General features: G+C 35.6%; 1 protein-coding gene across 1 annotated transcript in view; it reads right to left on the minus strand.

The window, feature by feature from the left end:
• The window catches only part of SLCO6A1 (solute carrier organic anion transporter family member 6A1), a 75,671-nt gene extending 49,767 nt beyond the window's left edge, over positions 1-25,904 (minus strand). Inside the window, exons 1-6 of the mRNA XM_045566029.1 lie at positions 25,372-25,904; positions 17,154-17,414; positions 11,026-11,211; positions 9,211-9,307; positions 4,796-4,917; positions 3,158-3,267 (exon numbers count right to left, since the gene is read on the minus strand). Coding sequence (XP_045421985.1) covers positions 3,158-3,267; positions 4,796-4,917; positions 9,211-9,307; positions 11,026-11,211; positions 17,154-17,414; positions 25,372-25,753 — 1,158 coding nt within the window. The 5' untranslated portion in view covers positions 25,754-25,904. The remainder of the gene's footprint in view (positions 1-3,157; positions 3,268-4,795; positions 4,918-9,210; positions 9,308-11,025; positions 11,212-17,153; positions 17,415-25,371) is intronic.
• Between the last annotated feature and the right edge of the window lie 412 nt (positions 25,905-26,316).

The raw sequence follows: 26,316 nt of genomic DNA on the forward strand, positions 1-26,316 counted from the left end.
TCATCAGCCAGGTACTTTACTACCTTAAAGAAAACCCCCAAAGTTTAGTTAGTAACCCTCAGGAGTTCATATGGGACTCCATGCCTCAAGGTTTCTCCTTTGGTTCAATTTCTTACATAATTAAGAAATTTTCACGATTAAGAATTTTTCACGATCACAACTATATTGACCTTTTTTCATTCTTAGTCAAGCCCTTGCAGGTTTGGAAAGATAATTTACTAATTAATCTCTCCCAAAGTGTGGCAGATGGAGATAATCTCTCAGAATGCTGGATTTGCCACCAAATTCCAAGGACCATCTAAGATCATTATATACCACTCATTGTACCAGGGATCAATTTCTCTGACACACCAAATGTTACCGTATATTTACATCTGCCCCCTCTGAATGTTACTTTTCATATTCACCACCTAAAGTGAGATCTTGCTTCTAGCCCCTGCTTAATAATGTCACCCCCACTAGGTCTATGTATCCCCAAACTAGGCACAGATGAATTTTTCTAACTTAGACAAAAAACACATTTCAGTTCTCACCTTTTCCAAACCATCATCCTCTCATATTCCCAACCACCCACCCTCACTGCTATATCTGGTGACTGACAGTCAAAACAGAAAAACCAAAGCAAATTATGCCAGTGACTGCCATTTGTTAAACATGAGGCCTCTATGGGTTTCTGGAAAGCCATACATTGCTCACTGGCGTTTGAAACACCTTACCCATAAATCAGCAGCTAAACAGACACAACATTGGGGGTATAACTTGTGCCCCTAGGGGACACATTTTTGTGTGTGGCATTGGGTCTAACCCATCAACCCACAGTTGGGCACAAAGATATATAAATAGCTAGCAAATTGAAGGGCTTTGCCTTCTTGGTCATTATGTTGCCCCTTTCTCTATTCACCTCAATTATAAAAACGGTCCTGCTTTTCACTCCATAAGACCAAAAGAGAATTACCAAGAGGCTATCAAGACACCTGGCGGCAGAGCCTCTTAGCTATAGTTATTCTGGGGTATGGAAAATACACTAAAAGAGATAAGAAATTGGTCAGCCACAGTAGGTCAAATTGCTGAAAACACCATCATAAACATCACATCCCAAGAAAGGTCCCTAAACTCCCTGGATCAAGTAGTATTAGATAACAAAATTGCCTTAGATTTCTTCCTTGCCAAACAAGGGAAGTCTGCATAATAGCATACCTGTTATACTTATGTCAACACCTCAGGAGACATAAAGACCCATTTAGACAAGATTATCCAATAGGCCAAATGGTTACAAGAAGTAAAAACTACTGTGGTTAAAACCAACATCATAGTAGCACAACTTACAGAGCTGATAGATAAGATGAACCTGTCATAATTCCATGTTAGCTAAAAATAAATGTTACCCTAAAGCCTTATAAGCTACACCAATTCTCTACCTGTTTACCTGAGCTAATGAATGCCTGTCTACCCCTCCCTTGTGTGGTCTGAGTTACTCAACTGGCTATAAGCCTCCATGCCACCTGAGTCCCACTGGGGGACTTGATGGACCCAGAGCAGGTAACCATACCACCGTAGGCACCAATATGGAACATGACATAAATTGGTCATCAATGTTGTTTATAGCAAGTTTCAACTAAAAGGAGGTATGTTAAAATATACTCCCAGCTGACAGACAAAACAGACTCCCTGTGGCTAAAATGAGGCATATCAGAAATGGAATCAAGTGGCCATAGCAGGGAGAGGGGTTGGTCACATACCCCTGTATTACTAACTGCCATAAAGTCTTCTTTCCTGTAACTGGGCAGAAACTAGCCCTTAAAAAACTGTCAAAACAGCTACAACTGAGAGTTTCCCAACTGACCCCAGTAGGCCACCCAACACATGTTGACTGGACCCCTCAACCCACCTCCAGCCTGTGGTCCCACCAGCAGCTCCAACTGGACAGGAGACAGACCTTGCAAACATTCTTTCCTGATAAAACAGCCACAGACCTCAAGCCAGTTTCAGCCGACTTATAGAGACTGCACAAAACGTCTTTATGCCCTATAGTTCACCTTTTGACACAGAACCAAATTCCACCTCATTTTAATGTTAAAACTCCATCCTAAAATGAACATAGAATGTATGTTACATATATGTTTGCCCACTGGTCACGAGCTTCCCTCATAAATATTCACATATTTTTCCCAAACCGGCTAAATATGCACATAAGGCAGACCCTAAAAAATATAAATGTCAGCTTTCCATCTTCCCTCTTCAGAGCATGTGTTTTTTGGTTTCCCCAGAGGCTGCATTCCCTGATCTGTAGATTATCTCTCTAAAAATAAAGTTTTCTCTCCTTTTCCTTCCTCCATAGATCTCATGGTCATTTGTTAACAATGATTTAATAAAAAGATAAACAGTGAATAGAAATAAGTAAAACAAATTCTGATTTTATACAACATATCTGTTCATTTTAGGAAGAATTAAACTAATAGAACAAAAAGCATCCATATATTATTATATTATATTGTATTAATCAAAGGTCTATCAAAGCATTAGGGAGGGAGAAACTCATTTTGCCTAGGCATGTAAGATTTGATTTGACAAAAAGTTCTACTACGTAATTTGGGAAATGAGTTGAAAAAAAATCTATATGTGAGAAACACAATTCTATAAGCAACATTGTTTTTTTTTTTTTACCTCCCCAATGTCTGTTTTGTAGACCTTGTTTCTCACCTAGAGAAACAAAGATTTCTCCATTTTATATTGAGATAAAATATTTTCTATGTAATGGAAATGTTTGTGGGAATATTTGTTAACTTCTAAAGTTCCCTTCTCAGTCATTTAAACATACTAAAAAGATAATGTTGATACCTACATGTCATCTCATTAAATGCCTTATTTATTTCTGCAGGGGGAAAAATAAACACAAAATAATATAAATGTAAAATTAAAAGAAAAGAAAAAAATAGCTTGTACCAGTCTCTGACATTAGCCAAGTTCTTGGCTATGCCACTTAGGTAGGGCAGGTCCTATTTTTCATTATCTGTAAAATGAATAGGTTAATTAAAAGACTTCAAAAGTCCTGCCAAGATTTAAGTTGAACATTTTATGGTTATTTTCTTAACTTCACTATTAGAAAATTGCACAGGTTGACTTCATCGGCTTGTTCATATATAATATTTTACTTTACCCAAAGAGCAGCAGGCAAATTCTTGATAGTTGTTGGAGCTTCTGTATCTTTAAGTCTGATATAAAGGAATTGAGGTTCTTTCTGTTTCTTAGCCTTTATCTCTTCTGTACCTATATGTTAACAAGTAAAATAATTTTATGACATATTCAAATAACTAAAACACATACATGAAACATACTTACACATCCTAATAAACTCAGTTAGTCCTGGAATGGCAAGTGAGCTATTTCTGAACAAGCTAAAGTCAATCTGATTAATTAAAAAACACATTCTTCTCAAAGAGTGCTGTCTCAAAGAATATTCTGTGATAATGAAAATTTTCCATATCTGTACTTTTGAATACTGTAGCCACTAGCTACATGTGGCTATTAAATACTTGAAATGTAGCTCCTATGATTGATCATATGAATTTTCAATTTAATTTAATTTAAAAATTAAATAGCCATACTTGGCAAGTGACTAGGATATTTGCCATAAAGTATGAAAGAATAATCTTTAATGTTACTAAAAAATACTTTGTGCCAATGAAATGTACTGTAATTAGGAAAGTATTAGATTTCTCTGACTTTATATGTATTTTTCAGTGTTTCCAAAAGAATTTTAATGATTATTTTACCTTACAACAATTCTATGAGGTAATTCATACATTAAATAATGCTAGGTAGGTAGATTTAAATATGCTTCATTATTTAAGACAACTTATGAACTCTAGGTATAAATCATTTACATTTTTTTCCCAGAATTTATTTTTTTATTTTAGGATATTATGGGGGTACAAACATTTTGGTTACATGTAATGCATTAGCCTTGCCCAAGCCTTGCCCATGCATTAGCATGCCCTTCCCCCATACAGTGTGCTCCACCTCCATTAGTTGTGAATTTACCCATCCCCGCCCTCTTCCACCTGACTGTCACCCAATGAATATTACTGCCATGTGAGCACCTTAGTGTTGATCTGTCAGTACCAATTTGATGGTGAGTACATGTGGTGCTTGTTTTTACATTCTTGTGATACCTCACTTCAAAGGATGGGCTCAAGCTCTATCCAGGATAATATAAGAGGTGCTAGATCACCATTGTTTTTTGTAGTTGAGTAGTATTCCATGGTATACATATACCACATTTTATTAATCCACTCATGTATTGATGGGCACTTGGGTTGTTTCCACATCTTTGCAATTGTGAATTGTGCTGCCATAAACATTTGAGTGCAGATGTCTTTATTATAGAATGTGTTTTTTTCCTTGGTGTGGATGCCTAGTAAATTTTTTCATTATTATTTTAATTAGATTTAGGGGGTCCAAGTTGAATTCTGTTACATGTATATATGGCATAGTGGTGGAGTTTGGGCTTTTGGTGCACTCATCACCTAAGTTATAAAGTATTTTTAAAAGAAAATAATGAGAAGAAAAAATATGTACTAATGCAATTCTGGTACAAAAATAAAGTATATCTGGGTGCAAAGCTGTTTCATTTGTTCAAATAACAATAGTACATGGCATTGTATCTCTATGACAGACCACTATGAGAAGAGGCATATTCACAAAGAAATGTAGTATAGCCATTCTCTGAGAATAGGGGCCAGGGTGGGGTAAAACTATTGTCCTTTAATTTAATAAATTATATTTTTATAGTCACCTGATATACTGTTTGGAAAGCATGACAATGGTATTAATGTAGACCATGCAACAAGAGCAGTAAAAAGAAAATCACTCCACCAAGACCACATCCATTGTGGATTATCATTACCGTTTTCAGCGCTTTAATAGAGAAAAAATAAAAAATGTCAACTTTGGGTATTTTATTAAAACAAAGCCATAATCAAACAGAGGGAGAGGGAAGGATGGAGGGAGGAGGAGAGAGACAAATGGAACATTTTCTGCTAATTTGTCACTATTGTTTGTTTTGTTCAGAGGGAGTGGTTGTCAATCCTCTAATTATGCGTTTTTCTTTTGTCTTACAAGATCCTAATGTTTCCCTTTTCCTTCTCTTCCCTGGCATCACTCAGGTTACAAAAGGTGCTTGTTTGGTGCCTATTCTTCCATTCTTATGATACCTCACTTCAGAGGATGGGCTCAAGCTCTATCCAGGAAAATATAAGAGATGCTAGATCACCATTGTTTTTTATAATTGAGTAATATTCCATTGTATACATATACCATATTTTATTAATCCACTCACGGACTGACGGGCACTTGAGTTGTTTCCACATCCTTGCTACGGTGAATTGTGCTACCATATATTGTCTTTATTATAGAATGACTTTTGTTTCTTTGGGTAGATGCCTAATAGTGGTATTGCTGGATCAAATGGTAGTACTACTTTAAAAAAAAAAAGGTGCTTGTTTGTTCCTGTTTAACTTTTTTCTCCATCAGAGGCTATGAATTTGGAAGACTATCTCTTTAAATCTTATCTCTCCTTTAAAATCATTCCTGCCCCACTTTAGAAAAGCACCTTGACCTTTATGGCAAGCCTGCCCCTTTCAGTTGCACAATTGCAGATGTGGTATCTGACCCTTTAAATCATATATACTTTCAAATCTCTTTCTTCTAGTCCCTTCTCTGAACTCCCAGATTTAATGTAAATTTATCCTTTGAGTGATCATTCCAAATCACCCTGAGCACCCTTTGTTGGTCTCTCTGTCTTGTCTCCTCTCCTGATAGGAAACATATGGTATACCCACTAGATCCTTTGAAGAGAGAGTGGTGAGGGAACTGTCTAGTGGTGTAGGCAGACTTGAGGGAAATGAACAAGGCTTAGCCCAAAGTTCTGGGGCTAGCAACAGTAGCAAGCTGTTCCTATAGGTCTGAAGGCCAAGAGGAATTGTCCTTAATAAATGGATAGGGCAGGCTGGTGAGAGGTTGTGGCCTTCAGAAGATGGATACAGTCAATCTGGGCACCCACCCCTCAGAAAGAAGCCTTAAGCTGCTTCTGCCTTCTCATCTGCCATTGCCTCTCACTGGCCAAGCCCAGCTGAAATCTTTAATACAGAGGAGTATATTGAGGCTGTCAATATCAGCCTCCCTGGGAAAAGATTTTAGAAAGATGGAGAGTGAATTTAGAGAGGCAAACAGAATACATTCAGCACACATCTTATTCTCTGACATTTTATCTATCCCCTTTATGATATTTGCCTGTCAGCTACCAAAACTTTACACTAGCCAGGTAAGAACTAGGTAAGCTGTCAGGGGAGATAGCAGGAGACCTTTCAGGAAGCATCTCTAGAAATAAGTAACTATGGAACTGTTCTTCTGTAACTCATTTTCTGTTAGTTTTGCCTTTATATAAACCCAGAGTCTCAGAAATGGAGGATAAATCTTTCCATTTTCTTAAAGTGGTAGGTTATAGCTTCTTAATTAACTCCATCATCTCAAAGAGAGAACAAGAAAAGTAAGGATGAGGTCACTGATGGTACTAATTCTCAATACATAATTAAAACACAGCTATAAAAATACATATTTATATCACAGAAGGAAGGAAATAAAGATTAAAGCAAAAATACTGTAAATGAAATAGAGACTAGAAAAACAATAAAGAAAATTAACAAAACAGAGAGTTGGTTTTTTCAAGAGATTAATCAGATTGACAAACCCTTAGCTAGACTTAATCAAGAAAAAAGAGAGAAGACTCAAGTAGCAAAAACCAGAAATGAAAGGGAGTCATTATAACTGATGCTGCAAAAATGTAAAGGATCACAAGAAACTACTATGAACAATTATATGGAAACAAATTGGATAACTTAGAAGAAATGGATAAATTCCTAGAAAATTACAACCTACACCAAGACTGAATCATAAAGAAATAAAATATCTGAACAGACCTGTAACTAGTAGTAAGGAGATGGAATCAGTAATTAAAACCTTCCAAAAAAGAAAAGCTCAGGACCAGATGGCAAGACTCTACCAAAAATTTAAATAAGAATTACAACAGTCTTCTCAAACTCTTTCAAATATTTGAATAGGAGGGAATACTTCCAAACTCATTCTTTGAGGCCTACATTACCCTGATAACAAACTCAGACAAAGATACTACAAGAAAACTATAAACTAATATTCCTGATGAATATTGATGAAAAAATCTTCAACAAAATACTAGCAAATCAAATTCAATATGACATTTTAAAAATTATACATTATGATGAAGTGAGATTTATTCCTGGAATGCAAAGACTTAAAGTTGTAGGATGCAAAATCACCACACAAAAATCAGTTGCATTTCCATACACCAGCAATGAACAATGTACAAGGTGAAAGTCTTATACACCAAAAATTACAGAACATTGCTGAAAGAAATTGAAGATGACACAAATCAATGGAAAGATATCCTATGTTCATGGATTGAACATGGAAATTACTATTAACATTTTTAGAATTAATATTGTTAAAATGTTCATGCTACCCAAAGTGATACATGATTCAATGCAATCCCTATCAAAATTCCAATGAATTTTTTGCAGAAATAGAAAAAACAATTTTAAAATTCATATGGAACCATAAAAGACCCTTAATAGCCAAATCAATCTTGAGAAAGAAAAACAAAGTTGGAGGCATCACCTTTCCTGATTTCAAAATATATTGACTGCAAAGCTACAGTAATCAAAACAGTATAATACTAGTATAAAGACAAACACATAGACCAATGGAACAGAATAGAGAGCTCAGACATAAACTCTCGTGTAAATGGTCAAATGATCTTTGACAAGAGTGCCAAGGCTACATAATGGGCAAAGACTTTTCAAAAAAAGTTATATCTACTTTTTTTTGTTTGCATGTGAAAAAAAAGTATTGCGAAAACCAGATATCCACAACCGAAAGAATGAATTGGACACTTACCTTACACCATATACAAAAATTAACTCAAAATGGATTTAAAACTAAATGTAAGGCCTGAATCTATAAAGCTCCTAGAAGAAAGCATATGGAAAAAGCCTCAGGACATTGGATTTGACAATTAATTATTGGGTATGACACCAAAGGAACAGGCAGCAAAGCAAAAATAGACAAATGGACTACAAAGAACTGAAAAACTTCTGTACAATAAAGGAAACAATCAACAGAGGATAAAAGCAACTTAAATAATGTGATAAAATATTTGCAAACTATATATTGAACAGGGGTAATATGCAAAATATATAAAGTACTCCTTCAACTCAACAGCAACAAAAAACAATCTGATTTAAAAATGGCCAAAGGACTTGAATTGACATTTCTCAAAAGAAGATACATAAATGGCAACAAGCATGTGAAAAGATGCTCAATGCCAGGAATCATCAGGCAAATGCAAATCAAAACCACAACAAGATATCACCTCATATCAATTAGGATGGCCACTATATAAAAAAATAGAAAATAACAAGGATTGGTGAGAATGTGGAGAAATTGGAACACTACAGTGTTGGAAGGAATGTAAAATAGTGTAGCCACTATGGAAAACAGTATGAAAGTTCCTCAAAAAAATTAAATATAGAATTACCATATGATTCAGCAGTCCCATTTATGAGTATATAGCCAAAAAAATTGAAAACAGGATCTCAAGGAGATACTAATATTTGTACACCTATGTTCATTAGCATTATTCACAACAGTCAAGAAGTAGAAACAACTTAAATGTCCACTGAAATTGTGGTACATAGATACAAGGGAATATTAATAAGGAAATCTTGTTATATGCTACTACATGCATGAAACTTGAAGATATTACGCTATGTGAAATAAACCAGTCACAGAAAGACAAATACTATGTCATTCCAATTTTATGAGGCGGCTAATGTACCCAAACTCTCAGAAACAGAAAGTAGAATGATGACTGCCATTTTTGCAAGATGAAAAAGTTTTAGATATCTGTTGTAAACAATGTGCATATAGTTAACTACTGTACACTTAAAAATATTTAAGATGGACATTTTAGATATAGTTGTATGTACATATTTGTGCATATCAGTCACATATGCATATATTTTCTAAAAAATGGTTACTACAAATTAAATATATGTTTATTTATAAGCTATAGTATCTATTCAGTAAATATATTAAAAAGGAAATAAAATGGCTTACTTTATCTCAGAAGTATTATTCTCAGAGACCTGAACTAGTGGTGCTCCTATCACATAACCTAAAGCATATCCAAGTGTTGATGAAGCATCTGCAATACCTATAAAATAAATACTGAAATTCAAGCAACTTTATAAGCCGGCTTTGTCATCAGATGATAAAGATTAATTGACTGAAATGGATTGCTTCTGAAAGTTTTTCTGAGCATTCTATATTAGAGTTCTCAAAATAAACAGAAGCAATAGGAGATATATCCATATATATATCTGCACATATAGCCAAATATCTATCCATACATATATATATATATCCATATCTATCTATCTATAGAGAGGGAGAACAGGAAGATTGATTTTAAGGAATCAGTTCATACAGTTGTGAGCCTAACAGGTTCCAAATTTGTAGGTCAGGCCATTAGGCTGGAAAATCAAGTAAGAGTTGATGTTGCTGTCTTGAGGCAGAATTGCTTCTTTGGAAAACTTCAGTCTTTGCTCTCAGGACCTTCAACTGGTTGGGTGAGGCCCACCCACATTATGGAGGGAATCTGCTTTACTCAAAGTCTACTGATTGTAAATGTTAATTGCATCTTAAAAATAACATCACAGAAACATCTAGGCTGGTATTTCACTAAATAACTGTGTGTCATAAGCTAACCAAGCGCACACATAAAATTAACAATTACACATATTATATTATCCAATCAATGCAGGTATTAGTGCTTTTTAGGCATGCACCAATAACCTTCATTGCTTGGCAAGTATCTCTTGAAAAGATGATAATTATTAATATATTTTTGTTAATTAAATTTAAAAAATAAACATACAACTCAGATAACTGAATTATATAATTCATTATACCTTATTTAATCTATTAATATATACTTAATGTAATATAAATAAATATATTTATATTTAGCATGAACATAAATTCAATATACCTTATTTCATTTTAATTTTTGGCACTATAACAAGATAATACTTTAAAATCATAACCTTCGCATCTTTCACCTTAGCTACCAGAGTAGCAGAAGATGGCAACACAGTAAGCTTCTCTCTACAGTATATAGATGTGTATTTTAATTGCTATTCAGTAGAACCAAAAGTAAATCCCACAGATTTGCTGCTACCCACAACCAACACTAATAAATTACTGCAATGTTTTTTCTAAATGCAAACAGAAATATGAATATAATCTATTTTACTTTATTAAAGTGACTTGTTTCACCTATGGTGGAAAATAATTATTTTGGTGAAAAATAGCATTAATATTTTCTTTTAAGTTGCCTTCACAATAAGTATATAAAAGTGACATTTATTTTCAAAAATGATAGACAACTGTACAAATAAATGACCAGAATATATTGTACAATAAGAAAGTATAGGCTATTCTGATAGGTCTCCAGAATTACTTATGGTAGGATATAGTAGCATAAGGTATTGTAAATAGGGGATACTATGTTGCATTCCATTATATATATACATATATATATACACACATATATATATACACATACATATGTATATATGGTAAGAGTATAGTATTTATTACTTAAGAAAGTATGTATTTTTTCTATTGGTCTACATATTTTCAGTGACATTCAGATGACCTGTCTTGAATTCTAAATTTCTAGCAGCTCCTCAAAATAAGGTAGTTTAATGTGATTTTTGAAGTGAAGCATACCAGTTATCATTTATTACAATGTTATCATAAGGGCCAACAGTTAGTACTTCTATATCAGTTTAGATATGCACACCAAAATACAGAAGCTCAGTGAAAATTCAAAATAAGTCAATCCTATCAGAGGAGGAAAAAACTTACCTATATAGGTACCAAGTGAGTGTGTTTTAACGCTGTCATCAAGAAAGGTTATTCCAAGGATATAAAGAGGCATTCCTGCTATTCCCTGCACAGTCAACGCAAGAATGAAGTAAGATAGGTGTTTCAACTTGAAAGATGATTTGCTTTTCCGGCAAGGACTGATAACCTTTGTTGCTTTGCAAATATCTTTTGAAAAGATGATAATTATATTTTTGTTAATTCAAAAGTTAAACATACAATAAATATGCAGTATTATTTATCAAATATTTCCCTTTTTCAAGTTATTTCCACCATTATGCTTTTTTCCTTTAGTTAGCATTTCATTTATATTGAATGTAGTAGTACTACAGTCAATCATGTTCTCAGAAAAATGCCATGATAAAAGAAAACTTGTGGGAATACTGGAAAAGACACACATATTATAAACCAAAACAAATATACACACATTTATGTATGCATACATACATTTATATACCTACACATTTACACACACATATAACATATTCCTCTTAACTTTGGCATCCAGTTCTCCTGGCTTTTGATCTCGGATCTGAATTATCAAAGATTAATTTTCTGAGTTCAGTCCTATGTCCAGTTCTTTAGCAATCTTTATATTAATTCTGTGTCACCCTGCTTAACAATTTCCCATTTTAGACCCGAAAACTTCTAGAATATAGGTTCATTAGGGCGAAGCATTCCATGGTAAGCATTTCTCCCTGTTAGAGTTAGTCATGTGGCCATGCATTACATTTTAACTTCCTTCAGGTCACAGTTTATTTCTTATGCTTTTTTAATTTGCATGGTGTTAGAACAGTATTAAATAAATGTTTGTGTAATTGCATTAGTTATTAGTTTGGTAGATCTAGATGATATTATTAAATCATATTTATTGTGGCCATTTTGGTTGAAATTTAACAAATTCTCTTAAAATATTATTGTGGAAATACTATTAAAGTGCAGATTGCAAAATAGTACACAAATGGAAACTTTCAGCTGGCTTAGTACCCATATGGAATGATGTTTGGCTCCATATCAAATGAGAGGGGGTCTCTAGAATTGTGATTCAAATGCTGATGGTTCAATTTTATATAGACAGTAAGTTGTTATGATATAAATATCAATGTGATATTTCCAACACCATGACCCCTCAGTTCCTTGAACTCCTCTCCTCTTATGCACTATACTTCACCTCCTGTAGCTACTCATTAAATATCAAAAATAATAACTACAAACCTCTCCTAATTGCAATTTCAAGCATCTACACTCTAAGCACCTCTATTTTTCCAGCTCACTCCTTCTAGTAACCCAATTCCAACAATCCTCAAAATTCATCAGGATAATGATCCTATAATCCATTGATCCTATTTCCTTTCCTGTCCCAATGTCCCTTTCATGTCATTACTTCTCTCATTATCATCTAAACACTTGTAATTTCCTTGTTCTCTTTCAGGTCATGCAATCCCTTGCTAAAATTTTAACCCTAGTCAAACTAACTCTTTTTCCCACTCTATCCCTATACCTTTAAAGTTGAATGTGGCTGGAGAAAAACACATAACCATATGAATCCCACTTTGAATTCACAATTAATAAACTCAAGGAAGTCCTTCATGTTCCTTTTTCCTTTTTTGTTCTTTTATTTATTTATTATTTTTTTGAAATCCCATCCTTCTTGTTCTTATGTGCCTGATAATCATAAAATATGTCCCTAGTCTATTCACTCTTCCCTTCTCCTAGAAAATTCAAGTTGCTTGTTTTTTCTCCCCCTAGGGATCAAGTCCTGAGCTTTCCATTGACTCATATCTGAAAATAAATATTTTCCCAATAGAATAAACAAATCTTTTAGTACCCTTTGTCACACTAAAAAAAAAAAAAAAAATCTCCTTTTTGGACCGTAGGTTATAGGACCACCCTAAGCAGCAACCAAGAGAGGATATGATTTCAAAAAGGAAGGAGTGATCAGTATCACAAAATGTTGGTGATAGCTCTAGAAATGTAACAAATAAAAAGTTTTCATTATATTAAATAGCATGAACTACATTAGTGACTTGATGAAAATAATTCTGTTATAGTGTTTAAGATCCAAGGCATATTAAAGTGGTATCAAGAAGGAATAGGAGATAAAAATCAAGAAGTATGAACAATTCTTTTAAAAATTTTGTCTCTTAAAATGAGAAGATTGTACAAAAAAGATAAAAAGGAGACGCTATTGTTTAAGAATGGAAAGAACATGAACACATTTAACTGTCAGTAAGCGGGAACCAGTAGAGAAAGAGAATGTGCAGAAAGAGGAGGGAGAAGATCTCCAATGGGACAAAGTCCTCAAGGATATATGAGAGCACAAGATGTTTAGCAGGGGACATCGCTTCCATTTTTTTTTAAGTGCTCATGTGAGTTTATTTCCATGACAAAACAAATAATTCAGATGAAGTATTATTAATAGTAACAGAAAAACTCAAGAGCATTAGTGTTAACATATTTCTAATTTTTTAAGTGACAGTAATCCATTCAGAGTGAAAAAAGTAGATTTATTTGCTGACCTCAAAACTGCCAGCCAATGTTACAATAAACATATAATATCCAAAGATGATACCAGTAATAAGAATCCTGCGATTATGTGTTCTCTTAAACCATGAAATTTGGAAAAGCACTAAAATGATAAAAGAATGAAGTCTCGAAAGGAAATGTGACATCAATGAGTCAGAAACACCCACTGAGTCCAAAGACCTTAGTGTCTCAGCCTGTACAAACCCCTGGCATGCAATGTGTTCAGGACATGCTGGAGTGAATGATCCATCTAAGATGGAAATAACTCAAAAACAGCAGAATATTCTTGTGACCTCTCTTGAAACTCTCCCTGTGTTCATCTGATAAAAATCTTTCCCCCTGCCCTTTCATTCCTTTCCCTTAGAGTCTGCTGTTTAATTAATTATTTTTTAAATTTCAGAATATTATGGGGGTATAAATGTTTTGGGATTTTTTTTTTCCATTTTAACAGGAAGGAAGAAGCAAAGAATGTCAACATGCAAATACAGGCGAAATTATAAATTCTATGTCAAGAAGTTAAGTCAATTTTCTTTTATGACATGTATTCTCCATCCAACACAGAAGATAAGAGTTAATTGAGTAAAGTCTAAAATCCTTGTTGTGAATTATGGAAGACAGCTTGGATTTAAAAAATGTTTCTAGGTGAACAGATAGATTTGACAGTGCAACTGAAATCGACAGCAACAGATTCATTGTAAGACTAATCAGCAGCCTAGGTATAGGTAAAGATGTGTGATTGGGTCAAAAGCTTTACAGGCCAGGGAAACGAAGGGCAAGGGGACAAAGGAGTTTAGGATAATGATTATAGTGTGTTTGAAAATCTCTAATATTTCATATTAATATTTTAATTAATAATTTATACTATTAATTGTTAATTCATAATAAACTCAATGTTTCATATTAGGGGATATAAAATAAGTTACAAATGAAAGGAAGTAACAACAAGCAGAATCTGATGAAGGGAGAAAATAGTTGTCACTATACTGAAGGTTCCAATGAAAGAAAAGAACTTTTGTCTTTGTCATGTAAGTTGGAAGAATTGATCAGTGTAATCAGAGAGCTGGATAATAGGCATTTAGGAAGTTCTCCATAAAGTGACAATGTACTGAAACCATGGGTACGTGTAGAGGGTCACTTAAATGTAGATCTCCATAAACTAAAGATCAGAATGTGATACAGGTGTTTTCATGAACTAGTGGAGAAATGTCAGTTTTAACTTCCCAAGCATGTAGTGGAGTACAATATCTACATGGTGACTGAAGCACAGGTGTTGGAGATTAACACGTCATCAGTACAGAAGACTGTGATGGGGTTGGGGCAGCAGAGAAAGAGAATAAGAAGTGCTTGCAAGTGGACTGTACCAAAGATGTTCAGACCACTCATAAGAGACGATGATGGGCATAGCAGCTAACTGGAGAGTATAGAAAGAGGACAGAGTAGGAGAAATATTCAGAAACAAAGAAAAAGATGAGGGAAAAAGATAAAATAAAAAAATATAGAAATGCAATATACATATATATGTATATATATAAGTAGTAATATATGTATATATACATAAACTGAAGTATGAACATAGAATAGAAACGTAGTTATATAAGAATTAAACTTTCAAACATAAGTAAAATATCTGTATAGATCATTATTTGAAATGAGCACTTCTGCAGACCATTGACTATATTTCTCCTTCTCTAGTATGAAACACCGAGTCACCCCCTAAATACACTAAATAGGTATTAGATGAATTTTATGCTCCTAATCAAACACAAAACATAAAACATTTAATATCTAGATGATATAAAAAAGTCACAGAAAGAAGAAAGAATGCACTGTTTCTACCCCTATGACTCCTATTGAGTACTGATTGGCATTTTTAATATGTATCAAGCAGTGTTCCCTAACTTTTCACTCTTTTTGACCAGAATAGGGTTAAGGTAAACATAGGAATGAAGTGTTTTCCATTCCTTTCTTCCCATAAGTAATCTTCCAGTTTAGCCAGCTGTCAAATGTTCCATAAGTATAAATAAATGACATACATGCATATTATATAGTTCATATACTGATATATCAACATATTGTTTAATATATGAATTATACAGTATATCAATATGTTGATTATGGTAATTATTGTTTGCTGTATTTAATATGAACTATTTTTATATTTAATATATTGGAAACGCACATCATAAATACACATCATAAGCACACTTTGTACATTTCATAAGCATGTATATACGTGTACACAGACATCCTCCTGCCTTTTGTCACCATATCTTGCTAAAGCCCAGTTTAAAAAGGCCAAAATGGGTAAATGTATTCCAATACAGATATAAGCCTGTATGTGACAAGAAAGTACTTGATACAATAATGTCAAAAATAGAGCTATGAAACTTCAAATACCCTTTTGATCTAGTGGGAATAAGGAAAAGACAGTGGAATAAATTTTTAAAAACGCCTGGGCCTGGCGGCTCATGCCTGTCATCGCAGCACTTTGGGAGGCCAAGGCAGGAGGACCACTTGAGGCCAGGAGTTCGAAACCAGCCTGGGCAACAGGGTGAGACCCTAGTCTCTACAAAATTTTTTTAAAAAAATTATCTGGGTGTAGTGGCACGCACCTATAGTCCTAGTTACTAGAATGAGGCAGGAGGATCACTTGAGTCCAGGAGTTTAAGTTTCAGTGAACTGTGAGCACACCACTGAACTCCAGCCTGGGTGACAGAGCCAGATCCTGACCCTCCCAAAAAAAAAAACAACAACAAAGCAAAGAAGCCACAAATTTTTTTACAATTCTTTTTTTTTTTTTTTTTGAGACTGAATCTCACTCTGTTGCTCTGGGTAGAGTGCCATGGTGTCAGCCTAGCTCACAGCAACCTCAAACTCCTGGGCTCAAGCAATCCTCCTTCCTCAGCTTCCCAAGTAGCTGGGACTACAGGCACACACCATCACGCCCAGCTAATTTTTTCTGTTTTTAATAGAGATGCGGTCTTGCTTTTGCTCAGGCTGGTCTTGAACTCCTGACCTCAAATGATCCTCCTGCCTTGGCCTCCCAGAGTGCTAGAATTACAGGTGTAAGCCACCGCACCCAGCAGATTAAGACTGAAGTACTATGTCAAAGAGCAGCTCCCATTTTGAAATAATAAGAGTAGCTACAAAGGGTCTGATCTTCCTTTTTTCATGTGTAGATTTATGGGTTTATGTTTGTATTCATGCTTGTGTGTGTCTGTGTGTATGCTGAGGTCAGAACAAAGACATTGATTAAAGCATATGGTGGAAGACATAAGGAATTACTCAGCTTCTCAAGTCATAACATATATGAAAGTTAACAAAAGAAAAAATTTTTGTAAAACAATTATCCCAAAATATTCTTTCTTCTCCTTCCTAGGTCCATCTCTTGTATGAAAGAGTCTATGATCATGATGTAGATGGTCACTAGGGAGCTACAATTAATTAGTAGATTTGATCATATAAATCGATATGGATGGATGGATACACAAACAGGCAGGTATCATTGTCTATTTCAAGTTCCTTGAGCCAATGATTTAAATGAATATTGATTTGATATATGACAGTATATTTTAAAATCTTACCTTCAATTTCTACCTTCTGTTGATTATATCTGCTATTAATGAATGGATAAGCAAATAAAAGTGATCCAAATCCTATTAAAAAGGAGGAAACTACAATCCATTTTATTCTCTTATTCCCTTCTCCATAGAATGCTACAAATATTGCTACCAGGCCAGATGAAATATCATAACTGAATGCCAATGCAAAATTTTCAATGAGTTTCAGATTATAGTCCTTTTGGAAATTGTCAATGCTCAAGTCTACAAGAGAAAACAAAATACCTAAAAACGAAAAAAGAAAAAAAGAAAGCAATAATATGTATTTTAAGAGACAAACTAAATCGCCATTATAATTATTACAAAGCAAAACTGAATTTACACAAATTTAAGTTTATTTTATGTTATTCTGAATGTTTAAAACTTATAAGCATATAAAGATTCCTTTTCTAAAACACTAATAGGCCTTGACCTCTATGAAATAATTGCTAATTGAATTTCTGAAGCTATTTTAACTACCTCTATAAGTAATTTCCTGAAAAATACTAATTATTATATCATCTCATTTAGTATTGCTCTTTATTTTAATGTATTATATTTCAATTACAAAAAATTAGTAAGTATTAATATAATGATTGTTTATCTAACAGACAGAATAGGAAATAAAACATTATCAAAATAGTTGAAGCCTAATGCATACTCCCCCTAAAATAAATCGATATAAAGACTGGTTACAAAAGTAGTACATTTATTGGAGTGAAAAGGGAAAATGGTTACAAATCAACACTCATGATATCCATACAACCAAAGTTGCTGGAGCATGGGCTGCTGCTACTACTGCTCCTGCTGCTGCCATTAGAACTGCAATCACTACCTCTTTTTGCAGGAAGCCAGGAGCCCATACTATTCCCAATGCTATGAGAGGCAACTCACAGCCACCTGCTGCTTCTCCTGCTCTTGCAGTTGCCAGAGCCAGAGCCCATGAGCACTATACTGTTGATGGAACCAATTTATTCATGAGCATAAACCCAGGAGCCTTCAATCACCCAGCATTGCTCCTGCTGCCCAAAACACCGCTAGAAACAGAGAAGGGAAAAATAGAAGTTTCCCTTTGCCCCTTTTCAAACCTACTGCCACAGCCTCTCACTAGCAATACCTAAGTGGAAGCCCACTGGCAAAGAACTCTGGGAAATGTACTTTACAGGCTGCCAGTCCCCTGGCAAATAGTGAGCAACGGAGTTGATGGCCAACAAATAACTTGCAGAGTTCACCCTTCAGTATACATTTTCACCCTTCTTCCTATACTTAAACTTACATAAAAAATAAATAGCAACATCATCATGCTTCTGCCTAACATATTGCTATTATTATTCTTCCAAAGATGCTCTCACTTTTTCCCAAACAAGATGGACACATAGACCAATCAATCACCATATCCATCTCAGGGTGATGTTAATCCTCCTAATTTTGTCATAAACCTGAATGTTTTTTCTTTAACCTAAAAACTAAATCGCAAAGGCAACCACCAATAATTAAGCAAACATATCACAGGCCTAACTAAATTTGTGAGGGAAGTGTATTGCCAAAGAAACCACAAGCCACACTTGGAGCCACAACTAGTTTAACAGACCAATACCAAATTTTGCTGCACTCAGGGGAAGAATTTTCTTTAACTTTCACTTTAGATGTCACCAAGGAGGATAGTGTTCAAAGCAGGAAATATGTACTGTCAGTAACTGAGTCCATCTCTAGGGTGGAGGTGTTAATTCTCCTTCTAAATGAGGCATAGTCTATAACCTAGAGTAAATTTATCTACCTTATATAAAGTATTGATATAAAAATAAAATAGGGAAAGAGGAAGGGAAAAAATAAAGAATTGGGATATATACATAAATAAACATATACACACATAAATGTATATATGTTTTGTGTGTGTACAAATAAAACAAACAGGAGAAAATGCACAGCTGCTACAATTTGTGTTTCTCTAAATGGTTATGAGACCACAATTGATATTTAAACTCCTTCTACTATTCACCCCCTTTTCTACCACTTGATCCCAGATAACATATATAGGTTGCTATTCTGAACCATATATCTCATCCTATAGGACAGTACCCCAAACTTGTTGATTATTGTCTACTAGGTGGAGTCTTCTCTGAGTCTTTAATACGACATTATAATTATCTCTAATGCCAAGAGTTTCTGGTTACTGAGATATGAAGTAAGCTCAGTGAATTCCATGAACATGAATCTCTTGCTGTATTTCTTTTGCTGTAAAATAAGTTCCTTAATTAGAAGCAATGTGAGGGTAAATATGATCAGAATGGTACACAAGGCCTTCATTAAGTACAATTATGGTAGTGCTGGAAGAACCATGGTGACAAAAGAAGAACCCATATTCAAAATAAATATCAATTCAATGAGGATAAATTATTGCCCATTTCATAATAGAAGCATAACCATGTAATCCACCTGTCCAAGCAGCTGGGTTTCACTGAAGAATGGAGCCATTTCTTAGATTATATTTACTTTTCCTGCTAGCAAGGCAGGCACTAAGCACTGCAATAGCCTGACAGTTCTGGTGAAGGTAAAGCCATTCATTCAGCTCTTGTATAACCTCCATCCTTGATGCAGTTGTCACTCTAAACAAAAGTCCATTAAACAAGAGAGAGAATGGCCAGGGAAAGAGGCTGGCTAATATTCACAGGATGTTAATCTACCTACCTCATTATCGAAAGCCTCCTGTGCAAGGGATTTCTTTTGGCGAACATTCACATAGGATAACTGTGTTCATTTAGAGACACACCATTTACCCAGCCTTTCAAGTCACCAAACGGCCAAATCACTAGGGAATGGTTAGCATGGTGTCCAGGCAATGTGGAAGATCAGATGCACTGCTGAATGTTCTGTCCACTCAGAGAACTTCCCTTTCTCTAATTTTCAGGGTCTCCCAAGTGGGGCTATAATGCTACCATAGCACACTCCCACCTTCAAAAAACTACAGAGGCTCACCCAAAACTGTGTCTCTTTCTTAATAGTGAGTGGTACAAATGAACAGTCCTTCATTTTAGAAGAGAGAGCCCTGCATGTTACAAACCAATTGGTCTCTAGAAACATTACTGAACCGGCAAGGTAATTTTTGATACATAAGATATTTTCTCCCAAGACAGACTTTACGTTAGTCATCCTGGGAAGGCCAGGTCTGATTCTAGTTATGAGTCTGGCAGCAGCAAGGGGCTGTGCGATGGGTCAGCACCAAGAGGGGAGTCAGCACTCCCTTAAGTTGGGCAAGGTCAATTCAGAGTCTTCCGAGCAAGGAGTTGACTTCTCTTCAGATACAGAAGGAACAGTTGTTCCTACTGGCAAAGGAGGTATGGGATTTGGGGATTCATGATTCTCAGATTCACTGAATTCCACATGAATGCCTTTATCCTAATTTTCACAGTTCCACTCTTCTCCAATCAATATCCCAATTCCCACATAAGTGATTTGATGAGTCTGTGAGTTCAGCTTACATTGTAATTCTGCAACCTGTGAATAAGGGTTGGTATTGCCCAAAATAAACAGTATGTGGCTAAAAATGATAAGAGTTTCTCGTAAAGCCATGAGAGAGGCTTACAGATTTTCTAACCACACCCTAAACTTCTCATTTTCTTTGTGTAAATATTCCAGTGCAATCAAAAGCAGTCAGGAAACCCCAGAATTTTTGTAGTGTAAAGTTCCACCATAGGAGTCAATCGCAGCAGGTATTTGGTTTCCCAAAGTCTTGTCTTCAATAAGAACTTTATCCTAGGCAATATTTTAAATATTTTTTTTGTCATTATATGCCATGGACTTCCAGTGAACCATTTTCAGTAGGCACAAATATCGCTATTTTGATTGTTTTCAAGGCCAATCAGGTCAGATAACCAATTCTAGACGCTCATCTTTGAGTGTTTGTTTTGTTTTGTTTTTCCTAGTTTAATGCCTAATAAGGAATACTATATCAAAAAGCACATAAATTTTGTTACTTATAGACAAATTACTTTTATTACATTGGCAAAGCTAAAAAGTTTATCCAAAAACTTTTCAAACTTTTTAATATTATCTCTCAGAACATTTTTAAAAAGTAAGAGAATAATTATTCTTAATTCATATTTGCCTATTTTAACGAGTTTCTTAGCCACACTTATCACTAATAAAATGGAATTTATATATTTCATGAAAAATATATTTTAATATTTTATTTCTAGTAGTTTTTATAAAATTATCTACAACTCATCAAAGTTGCTTTTTATAGTTTTACAGTAAAAGGTTAACTCAGCAGGCCTGGGTGGCTTAAGACAGGCCTATCTTCAGGACTGGCCCTTGACTGACTCCTAGGAGATGATGAACGCTGAGCGCATGGAATACTCTGCACTTTTATAAAAGCACTTTTATATGGGTGAGGCCTCGGGTCACATCATACCAGTTGGATCACGTAGTTTATGCTAACAATGTGATTTATAGTGAACACCTTTTTCACTGTGGGGTGTGAGTGTAAAGTCTGAATAGCTGAGGTTAGACAGATGCTGGATGCCTACATAACTGACACCTAAAAATCTCTGAACATCAAGGCTTAGGTAGACTTACTTCGTTAGCAACACTTTGCATGTGTTGCCTCACATTATTGCTAGAAGAATTAAGCATGTCCATGTGACTCCACTGAGAGAAGACACATGGCAGCTTGTGCTGGGTTTTTTCTAGGCTTCCCCCCATGTGCCTTTTCCCTTTGCTGATTCTAATCTGTATCTTTTCACTATAATTAACCATAGCCATGACCTTTTTCTGAGTCCTGTGAAGTCCGTCTAGGGAATCATTGACCCTGAGTGTGATCTTAGGGACTCCCAACACAACAGTTAATAAATCTGAAGTTGTGAAAGTATCTAGCAAGCTCAAAAAAAGCACTGCTAAATAAAGGATGTTTTCAATTATATGTTTGTATTAAAATATTCAATTGTATTTTTGTATTAAAATATTTCAACCAAAATATTCCATTCAAAGATTCTTTCTTTGACACATATTTTAAAAAAACAAAACTCTTCAAATAAGTTGTCTCTATGATTATTTTGAATGTTTCACTAAATTTAGCCATGCAAAGTTGTAGGCTTACTTAAGTTTATTCAATTCTTATAAAAATATAAATCTGTCTAATTAAGATTAAAAGCAGTATCCAAAATTCTACCCCAAATAGAAATTTGTACACAGCATAATTAAGGAATTTCTAAAGTAAATCTCGTATGCTACTCAAGCTCTCATAGTTTAATTTGTTTAGTTCCTCTCTTGATTTTGGGGGAATAAATTTAATATCTTCCCATTTTTAAGCTTTGTTTTCAATAATTATAATTTAACAAAAGCTGCCAATATTGAAGAAGTATGGTGCCTCACTCACTGATTACTTTTATGAAAGATTTCCAACTGCTTTTCAATACAAATACAATCCAAAGTCAGAGAACTTATTTATAAAACAGTTCATAACCATATTAGGATTCTGAAGTTAATTTATGAAATAATTGTTCAGAGGTCCAACATTTGTAAAATCTATTGTATCTAGGAGGCAAAAAGCCAATGTATGCTAGCAAGATGAAGTATTAATACATATAAATTTGAATATGAATAAATATCTATAAATTTTTATGTAAAATATGATAGGTTGTCAGGATACAATTATGAATTATTTGTGTACCAATTCTAAGCACATTTCTGCTTCACAGCTTTCTTAGTCCCATAAAAGCATCGTCTTTACCATGATACTGTACACCAAAATCTGTGTTACTATTATTGCCACAGAAATAAATAATTTTATCTTCATAGATGAAAATTTTAAAATATAGCATTCACATTAATTTTAGATGTTTATCTTTAGCAGAATGAGCTTCCAAAGTTTTCCTCTAATTACATAAAAACCAAGCCATTATTGGAATTAACTGGTTTTTTATTTGAAGACCCTGATGGTACTGATATGAAACTGGCATTATTTAACAGTCTGAAAAATTAACCTTCTGCTAACGGGGCCAATTCATTAAAAGCTATCATTTTAGTTTCATATGTGCATAGGAAAACTTGGAATTGAAAATGAGAATAATTCAATTAGAACTGTCATTGAATCTAAAGGAAAAATTCATACTTCACAAAATGTTTTGTTAATAAACCTTCTGCAGCCACATGTGTTAAATCACCTTCTTTATCCATAGTCTTCTAAAATAACTGTTAACTTCAGCATGTCTTTTGACATATCACTACGTACCTTTGATGAACAGCAAATGTCAACAATGTGCAAGTTTCATCAACTTTCTTAAGAATTGCACATGCCAGTTTTGATGTCATTATGCCAGGAGGGTTTATTGGAAAATAAAAAAGTATTACCAAAAAAATAAAATCATAAAATCATGGTGACATACGCTATATAATAAATGAAAACACCGTGGTAGTAAGCATACTTAGACTATTTTCTATGCACTCTATGACTTTACTGTTCAGCCTCTATTTCCTACAGATACTTCAAGTACAACTAATCTATAATTTCTAATGCTTCCCACTGACACTACCAAAAGGCAGCCTGGTGCCTTCATGCAACTCGCAGGTTGCAGCATGGGCCCTGGCTAATATACCAAGTGGGTGACAGAACCAGCAGCATCAAATACTTGCCTAACCACCCAATACTGGAAAGAGTTAATTTTAGACACTTGATCTAAGATTACTTCATTTACCAGGGAATGCTTGTCACACTGTCCCTGCAAGGAAAATTGCATTAACACTAGAAAGGGTTGTCTTTAGACAGAAAGAAAGATCAGAATTTCAACAAAAGTGCCAAGGTAATTCAACGTGTTAAAGGGCAGTGTTTTCAATAAACTGTGCTAGAGTAAAGGATTTTTTTTCTATATGGAGAAAATGAAGGTTGGCCCTTTCCGTATACAAAAACAATTCATTCAAAATGAATCAAAGACCTAAACGTAACAGCTAAACCATAAAATCTGCATAAGAAAACTAAGCACAAAATCTTCATAACATTGAGTTAGGCAATAGTTTAATTGATAGGAACCAAAAAGTATAAACTATAAAAGAAAATAATTATTAAATTAGACTTCATCAAGACTGAACCCTTTTTTCATCAAAAAGACACAGAAAAGAAAATGAAAAGGCAAGGCACCACCAATTGGGAGAAAATCTTTGTAAACATTTATCTAATAAAAAGCTTGTGTCAGAATATATAAAGAGCACTTCACTAAATAATAAAACAACCCAATTTAACCCAACCCAAGTGAACTTCACAAAAGAAGACATACAAATGATTAAAAAGCATATAAAAAGATATTCAAGACAATTGGTCATTATGGAAACAAAAATTAAAGTCACAATGAGTGAGATACCATTACACACTCACTAGAAGAGACAAAATTAAAAAGACTGACAATACCAACTATTAGCAATGTGGAACAATCAAACTCTCACATGTTGCAGACTGGCAGGAATACAAATGGTGCAGTCACTTTCTAGAGAAATTTGGCAGTTTCTAATATGTACACTTCTAACAAACACTTACCATGTGACCCAGCAATTCTACTCCTAGTTATCTACCCAAAAGAAGTGAAAACATATGTCCACACAAAGATTTGTATGTGATTCCTCAAGACAGCATCATTTATAATAGCCAAGAAAAATAAGAACAATCCAAATGTCATCAACTACTGACTGGATAAAGTGTGGTAACTTCATGCAATGGAATACTTGAAGTCCCACCCCATCACCCTCAATTTGTAGATTAGGAAACAAGATCCAGTGGAAAGCGGTTTAGACAAAGCATGTCAAAATTATGGGCAGAAGGGAAACAACCTAGCAATGGCAGTTTTCACCTTTATATTAAGCTCCCAGTGATTCAACACAGAACTTCTCAGAGTTGGTGACCAAACATCGCTCAATGATTCTCCACCACCCTCCCTCCAGCTGGCTAGACCCTACCGCCCACCATGTGGAGGGCGGGCTGTGTCAGTCAGGTGTGGGAGGAGGTGAGGCAGTGACAGGAGCGGGAACCTAAGGTGTCTGCCCGTTAACCTGCTTCGATTCCGACCGCGCCTTGAGGACGTCAACAGGTCCAGCCTCACACGGGGCCACCCGAGCATCCTCCACTCGCCCTTCCCCCCTCTCCCGCTTCACGACTTCAGCAGCCCGGGGGCGGCCCCCCGCTGCCTCCCCAGAACCACCCAGGGTCCCCCAGGCTCACCTTGAGACAGGACCAGGACGCAGTAGAAAACCATATAGCAGCGAATGTTGTTGAACACCTGACAGCAGGGGATCACTATAGGGCCTAACGCACAGGGCTCCCCCTCCACGCTGACTTCCGTTTTGGGTGGCTTCTCGGTCATGGGGAGGATATTGGTTATTTTCTGTTTCTGAAGACCGCCAAACTTTATCAGGGCCGTCGGTAAGTTTGCCAGATACAGAGGTATTTTCTCCGCCTTCTCGGCATTCTCGGCCTTGCCGGCGTCCCGGGTCTTGCCGCCGGCCTTGGTGCCCTTGGCAGGCCGCGCGGGGCCGGGCTGGGACTCCAGCTTCTCCGGGTTTTCCCGCCCTGGCCCATGGCGCTCTCCGGCGATTCGGGGCATGGCTCACCCCAGGCGGCCCCGGGCTATGGGGCCGGTGTGTCCCCAGGCCCGCGACGGCCAGCCCTGCCCGAGCCACCCCGAAACCCCGCTGGGCGTCGGCGTCAGCGCCGGAGACCTCGAGGGCCACAGGGGCGCCTTCAGCCCAAACCTCCAGAGAACGTTTCTTCTCGGGCAGGAGGCGAACGTCCCCACGGGAGGTTGACCTTTGCCCTGGAAGAACTTCGAGGCTGTTTCCCTTCTTTGCATCCACGTGGAGAAGGGAGGGGAAAAGCTAGAATTGGATTCCGGTGACTGTTAACTCAGAGAGCACCGGAGTAACTTGAATAGAAGTCACATTTAATGCTTACTAATTAGGAAGCAAGGAAAGGAAAATGTGCCAAAGATGGGAAAGTGGAATTGTCCCCCAGTTTCTCCAAACTTATTTTATTGCGGCGTCTTTCCAACTCCACGGTCTCACTAGAAATTATCTGAAAATTGTTGAAGGACCGGGTGAAATTAGAAGACATGTAAACAACATTTTCACCACAACAAAGATTTGGAAGAACAACAGAAATCAGAAAACA

Source organism: Lemur catta, chromosome 12 (assembly GCF_020740605.2).
Source record: "Lemur catta isolate mLemCat1 chromosome 12, mLemCat1.pri, whole genome shotgun sequence".
In the NCBI taxonomy this organism is placed as follows: Eukaryota; Metazoa; Chordata; class Mammalia; order Primates; family Lemuridae; genus Lemur; species Lemur catta.